Here is a 9,942-nt window from a genome sequence, read left to right as displayed (position 1 = left end):
CGCGACCGATTCAAGTGCGTTTCATTTGTGATATTGCTTCTGCGAATGTAACATCTTTTTGCGATGATAAAAATAATAGAGAAGGCCTCGTAAACAAGTTTAAGTTCATTTACCCCGAGTGCTTGGAGAAAGGGAAAAATGCGAATATTTTGAGTTATATCGAAAAGATATATCTTTGATCGATAATAAGAGGACATTGTACGTATATTTGCCCGTCACCTTCACGCACCGTGACCGATTCAAGTACACGTTTCACCTATGATATTGTTTTCGCGAATGTTATCTCTTTTTGCGAAGATAAAATAGTAGAGGAGGGTTCGTGAACAAGTTCAAGTTCATTTACCCCGAGTGCTTAGAGAAAGGGAAAAATGCGAATATTTTGATTAAACTAAAAAGTCTCTTATATGAGCGCTTCAAAATAATTAACATCAATTTTATAAAAATAGCGCAGTATTTTGCGCGATCGTTCATTAGTAATATCCAATTTCATGCATCATGCCATGTGTTTTATTTGAATCTTCCACGGTCTTCCGTGGAATCTTCTGAGCTTGAACAATTGCGGTCGAATTATTCTCTTGTCAAAAAGAAACATATTCTTTGCGCATAATGTGAACTTATAGTATTTTATCGAAAAAAATACTGGTAATGTAAATAGCACTATTATAAGTACAGTTGCACTTTCAATCTCGAGAGATTATTGGATCGCAACTGTTATCTGTCGTATCCGGAATTTAAGCGTTATAAAAATTGAACGCGAAAGAGAACTGAGATATGATAGGGAGTTAGAATAAATTAGGTTATCTCAAAGGTAGGATAAGGCATTAGAAGTTTATCTATACGGTGAGGTAATATGCTTGATTATATAATGTTAAGATCACATTATATAATGTTAAGATCATAAACATTTGATCGGTTTTTAATAGAGTTTAATAGAAATATGTACAGACATAATATTTTATTTAATTTTGAATTAACAATTATTTAAAAAAAAAACACTTAAAAATAGACTTTAAATGAATAACGTTTAATGTATTTTAAAAAGCAGCTTTTCAGATCTCCAGCGATGAATGTAGTACAGTTATTAGCTAGCTATGAGTGCTTAGAATCGAAAAATCGGTATTCCCTTAAGCAATGAATATGTCTGTGAAAAAATGTGTAACAATCTTTAACGAAGCAAAGGAAAGGAAAATTTGTTCTTTAGAATTTAGTAAACAAAGTTGATAATAATTTTTTACTTATTCCACATTATAAACCTTGAAAAATATTAGTATCTTGATGGATGTATCTCTTTATTATTACGTATAAGTTTTATATAAAATAAAAATAATTTGAAAGAAAGAATGAAAATAGAAGTTTCAAGTTATCCAATGCTTTTTAACAATTTTAATATAATTTTCTGCGCTATTATGGTAATCCAGAAATTATATATTTTTTTTAAGAAAAAATTGTTTCCTTAATTTTTTCGCATTATAAAATGCAAACCTCCAGGTAGCAGAATAACGTCTTATTGATGTTATAAGAGATATCATTAAGACGTTATTAATACGTCATTTGTCGTCACTCTGCTACCTAGGTCTTATATACATAAATAAATTAAAAATTAATAAATATATACCAAATAAAAAATGTATTAAAATATATAAGCAAAAAAAATAAGATTGCTGAATAATGTTGACGGGGATGATGGAAGGCTTCTATGGAACGAACCGTTTTCATTGTACAAAATAACGGGCGTTTCCCATTTGACCACACAACGATAAATCAGAAGGAAAGTGACTTCTTCACCGATTTAGGCTAAAACTTTACAATATTGTGTATTTTGGTGCGTAAAACACGAATGTAAAAGTTAAAATCATCGCTCTCAAGTAGAACAAAAGTTATACAGTGGTTAAAATAACAATTTTGGGATTAGGAAATCTATCATATCGACAGCATACAAGTAGGTACATGAGAATCAGCTAGAAAGCCTTTTTTAAATTTAAAAGGTAGATATTTTCTGCATATCTGGAAATTTTAAGGGAAAATGGCAAACACCGAAAGTTTGGAATTAAACACTGACATATTAATTTAAGGAATGTATTTTTACGTATAAATTAAAAATACACGATAGACATCTCTTCCATTTTTTCTCTTCCATCATTTCTCGCATTAATATGCAATTCTTTTTCTAACGATTATTAAATTTTCAATCGATACATTTCGATAATAACATTAATAACACATTGCTTAAATATTTATTCTATAAATATATAAGCTATGTATACTAACGCGCACGCTATATGCATATAACATTGTATCAAAGAATTTACACTGCCATTCATTGTTAACGATTTCGGCAGGATATTTACAGATTTCGGATTCCGATCGTTGATACCATTATCCATTTGCATTGTATTATTGTACATTTGTGAAGGAATATTTAGCCAGTATATAAGTTGCAACGCGTTACAAAAATTGAGATATAATACTGATACCACACAGTGATCAAAATTAGATAAACCTGTTCTATCCCATAAGGTGGAAAAAAAATCTCTAAAATATATGAATGTTATTCAATAAAAATGTCCATATGCCACAAAATAAAAATAAAAAAAAGAACCACTATTGCGCTAATAATATTGAACTTGTTCAAAAGAAATCGTTAGGACCATCGTTATTACCATCCTATCTTAGGAAAGTATTCCGCGACGTCCTGAAATACCTCTTCCGGCGTTCTCATAGAATCAACTTTATAAACTAGGCCCTGCCGTTCGTACATTTCTATTATCGGCAAAGTATTTTTCAGGTAAGTTTGATGACGGAGGACCAAGGACTGTTCATTGTCGTCGCTGCGGCCGCTTCCGCTGGCACCCCGGTTCAGGCAACGTCGAGTGCAAACTTCCTGACTGCATTCGCAGAATATTACGCCCTTCAGGATAACTTTGTCAGCCATCACCTGCCATCAACATATGTAACATGAAATACAACATATTATATTTTGATATACCTATTCTGTTACTTTGCTTCCATTAAATATCTATTTATACATATTTTTTTAAAATGAAAATACAATATTAAGCGGGGAGCACACACTTCTGCATAATGCATAATGCGTAAGCATAAGAAAATTGATTATTGGTCCATATACATGTGCATAAGGAAATAGAAAATAGACCAATCAATTTTCTTATGCGTATGCATTATGCGTTGTGCAAAAGTCTTGTGTTTCCCCGGTTTCCCGCTTTATTCTGCACGTCGATTGCAAGAACCACAGTGTGCATTTCAGTTGTAGACAAATTCTGACAATTTACTGGCAATCCCAGGTTCAACTAATGTAAATAAATTCAAGAGATATAAGCCAAGACAGATAAGGACAGATATAATTCTCGACCGATACCTTGTTCCAGCCGTCGAGGTTATCCTGATTCCTGGGGAAGCCGTCGATGAGGAACCGGCGATGCGGGTTCCCGGAGGTCTGCATGGCGCGGTCGATGAGGCTGCAGGTGATCTCCACGGGGACGATCGTGCCGTTCCTGATATGCGTCTCGATGAGCTCGCCATACTCCGAGCTAGGTTTGACGCGTTCCTCGCGCAGCAGGTCGCCGGCCGACAGATGAGCATAGCCGTAACGCTCGACGATGTAACGGCAGAGCGTGCCCTTGCCAGCGCCCGGGCCGCCCAGGATGAACACCACCTCCGGCTTCTGCGTGACAGTGGTCATCGTGCGGATGCAACGTCGCGCGCCGGCCGCGAGAGCCCGTAGCATGAATCGCTACGTATACTATGCACACAGTATACACGCACGTCGATGTCGTCAATCGGTCCGCATTCCGCACTCCGCGGCCGTCTCGTCACGCACACCACGACGCACACGCGGCGGTCGTGACTGGCGCCATTTTTTAAAAGGCCCACGTGGCCGGGAATGCGGAAAGCTGCGGTCCATCCGAATCAACGATGATACTTGGCCGCTTTTAAACGTTCAAAATAGATCCGTTTTTGTTTTCTTTTTCCTTCGTCCACGTATGATTATAATTTTACGAACATCTTTATTGTTAGTGCATAAACTTTTGCATCAATACGATGTCAAAATATCATTAGGCATTTAGATATATTTCGTATGTTAATTATGATTCAAAATTTTATCTGACAAGATAATTTTGTTATTAAAGACCCTTAATCCCGGGCATATATCTGTTAAATGTCAAGATGATATATCATAATAATAAGTCATAAAGTTAGTATTATATTATAAGCTGTCTAAATTTTAATATTTACGCAAACTTCCATAAAATTGTCCGTCTTTAAAGTACATATCTCGATGATGACGGTTTAACATTTGTGTTTCATACGTATGGAGGCTTAAATTAAAGATAAATAATAGTTTTCAGATAATATTAAAGACAACTCATGCAATATTAAATCAATATATTAATACAAATATAATTTAAAATTTTAAACAATCATAAATGCTCTACTACATATAAAGTTTTATCAATTATTTACAAATACTGTTTATGTATTATTGTTCATAGTGATCATCGTATTGCTCATTCCAATAATGAATACAATGGAAAAGAATTATCTCATATATTATTATATTCTTTTCTATACTTTTTTGTTTTTCTTTTTTAATTTAAATTTTGGCGATTTAAAATTTTAAAAATTCTCGAAATTGCGATTCTCTTTATAAAATTTCAATAAGACGAGAATGGCGTTATGTAATCTCGCGTGCATAAAATACGTTGGACATGCGCAGTAAAATAAACACTAGCAGACGCTATTGAACAATCAAACATCAGTCGCGTGCGTATCGTATTGTGATAAAGGAGTATCGTTGTGAACTATTATAGACTTAAAGTAAAGAGTCTTTATGAGAAAAGAATAAGAATTGGGTAGTAAAAACAATAATATGAAATTATCTTTGAAGTAAATATTACAGTTAATAAATGGAAACAATTAAATTTATTAATCTGTTTCGTCTGCAGTTCACTTATCACAGAAATATCAGCATTTAATGCAAGAGTAAGAAAAACTCCAGAATCTCACTCATATTACAATAAATACGAAATTATGTATATATCTATTGTTATAGATGTTTTATTAATGGCTGCGTTCTGCCGATACTCCGCTAGCCTAGCAATCGTGAGCAGTCGCTCGTTTCCTCTCCTTTGACCCAATGGATTAAAAGGCGGAGTATCGGCAGAACGCAGCCAATATAAGTATTGATAAGCATTTTATATAATATATATAGATCGGAGCACATTAAAAATTATAATAAGTCACATATATAATATTAATGTGTAACATTAATTATAAATATATATATAAGTTTAATATAATATGTAACATTATGTAAGTTGCAGTAAAAAATAAAAATAATTTACGGATTTCTGGAAGCATTTTGGACAGTATATAGGTATCAGAGCACGCACCTGTCGAGCCCAGTCACGTGATCGACGACTTATGTTATGTCATATGTCATCGTCATCCATGTGCACCCGGTGTAGATTTATTTTGTGATTTTCTATCGCAACGTGAGACGTGAGACTCGCAACGACAATGACCCAATGACAATCAGTTATGCGTTATCAAGTACGCAGGTCTGTTGTTAAGATTGCTAAAATTATACAAAACTATACCTCTGAATTTACCGGTTCTTTCTGCGAAGCGTATAACCTCAACAATGTTCACGTTTCTTCTTGACAATATCTTATTTCGGATAATGAAGACTAAAGTATACGTCTTACAAGTTTTTTTATCCCCTCTATCGAATAATTTCGTCGATGACATTTCAAATTAATTGCCAAGTCAGTCCATCCGAAGATTATATATGTACTGTGCCAGAGGTTAGATTTCAATCTTATTTGATAATTTTCTTTTTTAGTAGGATATTTAGTAGGAATTTTGTTCTTAGTAGGACATATATCCTAATATTTGTTATTTTCTTAACACACATTCGTTTTGTCAAACAAATATTTTATCACCTTTCACACGGCAAAGATATAAGACAGTTGACTCGACGACAGAGCCATTGATATATTTAACAAATTAAGAATGGATCAGTTTTATTCATTCAAGCTTTCAATATCATTATAGGTGAACAATGATAATTGTAAAAAGATGCCGCTGGTTCACTGGAGCTGTCAGTTTGCTGTCACATAACACGTATTCCAGCCTCAAGCTGTTAAACCCTACGGCTGTGAATTTTAGACCATGTACAAAGATTCCTTTCTCCGCGGTATGCCATAAGTACAAATATGAAGCGAGTCCCAATGTACTCAGGACGACCTATTCTTTGTTAAGGATAGAAGATACATTGACTTGTGTCAAGTTATCAGATTCACAGCGGAAGAGATGCTTGAGCATCGCTGCAAAGCTAGTCAATAATGCCTCACCTAAAGTACAACCGTATATGAAACTTATGAGGATAGACAAACCGATAGGTAAGTCCCGATTATTCAAATAATTATCTATTAACTACAATTAATGAATACGTTGCGTATATTCAATCTCTGTTCTTTTCTAAATTCTCTGTCAGGAAGCTGGTTACTATTTTGGCCCTGTGGATGGAGTATCGCCATGGCGGCTTCCGCCGGCGCCTTACCAAATCTCCATATGCTAGCGCTGTTTGGTACGGGTGCATTCATAATGCGCGGTGCGGGATGCACCATAAATGACATGTGGGATCAGGACATTGACAAAATGGTAGAATTCTTTGTGACAACATTCCTCGTCTCTTGGATATCATGGTTTATGTAAATTCGTTATCTCAGGTAGCCAGAACGAAGGACAGACCTTTGGTAACTGGTCAAATAACGCCAAAACAGTCGTTAATGTTTCTAGCTGGACAATTGAGTTTAGGATTACTTGTTTTGTTGCAACTAAATTGGTACAGCGTATTTCTCGGTGCAAGTTCACTAGGTATTACATAATATATCGTAGGCCTATATAATCGTCTATCTAAAATGAATCTAAAATATTTAATATGACACATCTTGTATTTTCTTTTTTAGGTCTAGTAATAATTTATCCCCTTATGAAAAGAATAACGTACTGGCCGCAATTAATTCTGGGAATGACTTTTAATTGGGGTGCCTTACTAGGGTGGTCAGCTATACACGGATCGTGCGATTGGTCTATATGCTTGCCCCTCTACGTAGCTGGTATTTGTTGGACTATTATGTACGATACGATATATGCTCATCAAGTACGTACAGCAGAAATGTAATAACTTTTTGCGCTTCTCATATCGCTCACGAATTTTTTTGTGTTCTAGGATAGAAAGGATGATATTTTGCTAGGCATGAAGTCGACCGCTATAAAATTCGGGAAGGACACGAAATTCTATTTGTCTGGTTTTGGAATAGTGATGATTGCGAGTTTAATCACCTCCGGTGTATTAACTACTCAAACTTGGCCATACTATACTGCTGTTGGATTGATTGCAACGCATATTAGCAACCAGGTAAAAATTATTAGACATCGATTTAAAATAATTGTCACTCGAATAAAGGAATTTTTTTCTTTCAGATATATACTTTGAACATTAACAATCCTACGGATTGCGCCAAAAAATTCATGTCTAATCACAAAGTAGGTATGATATTATTTATTGGTATTGTGTTAGGAAACTTAATGAAAAAGTCAATCGTGAAAAAAGAGAATGAAATTGAAGAAAGAAAGCACCTAAGTGTTGTATTAGATGAAAAATTAGATGAAATAAAAAATAGGTATGATTTATAATTATGAATTTCAATATAGCAGTCTTAAATTATGTAAAATTAGGTAAAACTATAGTATTTTAAATTATGTAAATTACATAAAACTAGATGAAACAGAAAAATTATATTAGTAAATAAATATTCTTCAATTCACATGTGATGAATTCTCAAATGTTACATTAATTTCAAATATAGAAATTTTTATATTTACTTGAGGTATTATAAATTAAGCATATATTCAAGCGTATAGATTTAATCGTACCATCAGTATTATGGTTTAACCGTGTTTACCTCATTTTTATGAAATAACAAAATTATGGATCTTGATATATGAACAAAATCAATATTAGAAAACAGCGATTGTGTGATTGTTAAGATAATTAATAAATTGTTAACATCTTAGAATAAAACAAGGATAGAAGAAAATTAGGATATACGTAAGAAAGTCAAATTAATTTATTCATCCAAAATCTTAATTATTTCCAATTCTAATAATTGCTACCTAGTTTCTTATAAATTGTTCATTGCTGTTATTAAATTGACCAAATCATTTCTCAGCAATAACAGCTGTCAATAGATAAAATTTTCATTTATCACTACGTCACTTCTTTTCCCTTTCTTCAACAAGTTCAATATATTGTTCGTGAGTCAACAGAGATTGCTTTAAACTTTCCAAGAGTTTTATATTCGGCAATATTATAGCCAAATATCCACCTTTATGCGGCGGTTCCTTGAGAAGTTGCGGATCCTCTGACAACGCCTCGTTAACTTCCACCAACTTTCCTATCATACAACACTTGATGACGTATGTTTGCCCGTCCAGGCACGATATGGTACAGACATTCGAGTTAGTCTGCAATGGCTGCGCACCGTGTTTACCCTTTCCCGAGACTTTGTTTAAGGATCTATCCAACTTGTCGCTGACCCTAAAGTCAACCTTCTCTATACCTTTGTTGCTTCGCAAAATCACATGACTAGGCGCCAAGGACAGCATGCAGATACGATTACTGTGAATCCATACGCACATGTCGTCTCCAGGCGATTGTACGTCCGTTTTGTAATAGGGGGTAAAATAGCGATCGGTAACCGTAGGAAAATATCCGTTATATTGCACCTCGTCTAACATGTCGGTAATATCCTCGTCGGGAGGAAACGTGAACGACTCGTCGTCGCTGTCGACGGTCGCCGAAGCTTCGTTATCGCTATCCACTGATCTCTCGTGCTCCTGTTGAGAAATCTCTTTCGCATCAGAAATACCTTCGGCCACATTTTCCCGTACGTCTTCTTCCTTCTGATCGCATGATCTCCTTTCGTCGTTCTCAGGTTTCATTCGTTTGGTCTTCGGCCCGTCGGCCTCCGATATCAGATTCATGCTTAGCTCCAAGGTTCTGGATTAGCGTATGTATGTACAATTCCAGTCGTTCCGATCTGCCGTTGTCGCAGGTAACGCAGCAACGGTACAAAAATAAATTCCAACAGTCCTTGGATAATCGAATTACTCGTTGAATTATTCGTGCGCGACGACTAATCGCTAGTTTCTTGCTGCGCCGGTTTCCCCGTCTCTAACCTCTTACGTCGGAGTTGCGCGCTTTCCGCCCTGCGAATCTCTCGCTGCAACAAACGGCGGGGCAAAATCAGTCAATTCGGTTTAATTCGCGCGAGACGACGGGACTCACTTGTTTCTTTATGCATTCGTGCATCTCCCGCTGGATGTGCTCGCAGTAGCCCAGAAACCTTCGGTACGGATGCTGCAAGTAGTGCAAGTACACAGAGCGATTGAAAAAGGCACATGGCGAAACTCACGAGCGCGACATTACCTCATTCTCGCAGTCCTGAAATCGGTAAAATATCTCGTTACAGGCGGCATTGTGCGTGGCCAGCGATCTGTAATTCATATCTCTGCTTCGGCGAGGGGAGTCCTTTGCAAAACTACTTGTATTTCGTCATTACGCAATCGCGCGGTAAACGCTGACTTGCCGGTGGCAGACACCGACACAACCGAAAATTAAAGTTTTACTAATTGTACTATATTAAAGATCGACAATTTTATGAAAGTTACGTTATTCTTTTAATAAAAGTATGTTATTTGTTTTATTAATACTCTGTTATTAAATCAGCAAGATTATTCTCAATTAATGCTGCTGTGTTAAAACTGATGCTTTGAATACAGTATATGTCTTTCATTGTAGTATTTTTAAAAGCGTGTTTTATTTAGATTTTTGTTTCAATAATATTTAGCTAA

At 35.4% G+C, this 9,942-nt stretch overlaps 4 protein-coding genes across 6 annotated transcripts; 1 reads left to right on the top strand and 3 right to left on the bottom strand.

Moving 5' to 3' along the window:
* Positions 1–2,062: 2,062 nt before the first annotated feature.
* Positions 2,063–3,822, bottom strand: Dak1 (cytidine/uridine monophosphate kinase Dak1). Its single transcript, XM_071788091.1, has 2 exons — positions 3,377–3,822; positions 2,063–2,935 (listed from the first exon to the last, which is right to left on the bottom strand). Exons 1-2 carry the CDS (start codon positions 3,743–3,745, stop codon positions 2,657–2,659), a joined length of 648 nt encoding a protein of 215 aa, XP_071644192.1. The 5' UTR covers positions 3,746–3,822; the 3' UTR covers positions 2,063–2,656.
* A 1,375-nt stretch (positions 3,823–5,197) lies between these two features.
* Coq2 (ubiquinone biosynthesis protein COQ2, mitochondrial) lies at positions 5,198–8,126 on the top strand. Of its 3 annotated transcripts, none has more exons than XM_071788069.1 (7): positions 5,198–5,571; positions 6,076–6,422; positions 6,518–6,684; positions 6,753–6,900; positions 6,993–7,186; positions 7,256–7,444; positions 7,510–8,126. In XM_071788069.1, the coding sequence occupies exons 2-7, from the start codon at positions 6,083–6,085 to the stop codon at positions 7,720–7,722; spliced, it is 1,251 nt and encodes a 416-aa protein (XP_071644170.1). In that variant the 5' UTR covers positions 5,198–5,571; positions 6,076–6,082; the 3' UTR covers positions 7,723–8,126. The 3 variants fall into 3 exon arrangements, with proteins under 3 accessions (XP_071644170.1, XP_071644168.1, XP_071644169.1); XM_071788067.1 differs by having other exon boundaries at positions 5,203–5,579; XM_071788068.1 differs by lacking the exon at positions 5,198–5,571 and adding an exon at positions 5,594–5,825.
* Positions 8,127–8,134: 8 nt separating this feature from the next.
* Positions 8,135–9,073, bottom strand: LOC139818986 (protein Abitram). Its single transcript, XM_071788087.1, has one exon. The coding sequence runs from the start codon at positions 9,070–9,072 to the stop codon at positions 8,302–8,304; it is 771 nt and encodes a 256-aa protein (XP_071644188.1). The 5' UTR covers position 9,073; the 3' UTR covers positions 8,135–8,301.
* Positions 9,074–9,171: 98 nt separating this feature from the next.
* LOC139818990 (COX assembly mitochondrial protein 2 homolog) lies at positions 9,172–9,845 on the bottom strand. Its single transcript, XM_071788093.1, has 3 exons — positions 9,518–9,845; positions 9,377–9,448; positions 9,172–9,311 (listed from the first exon to the last, which is right to left on the bottom strand). The coding sequence occupies exons 1-3, from the start codon at positions 9,593–9,595 to the stop codon at positions 9,225–9,227; spliced, it is 237 nt and encodes a 78-aa protein (XP_071644194.1). The 5' UTR covers positions 9,596–9,845; the 3' UTR covers positions 9,172–9,224.
* Positions 9,846–9,942: the final 97 nt, after the last annotated feature.

Source organism: Temnothorax longispinosus, chromosome 9 (assembly GCF_030848805.1).
Source record: "Temnothorax longispinosus isolate EJ_2023e chromosome 9, Tlon_JGU_v1, whole genome shotgun sequence".
Lineage (NCBI taxonomy): Eukaryota > Metazoa > Arthropoda > Insecta > Hymenoptera > Formicidae > Temnothorax > Temnothorax longispinosus.
The sequence above is the reverse complement of the archived record's forward strand: the minus strand, read 5'-3'. Positions and strand labels throughout refer to the sequence as shown.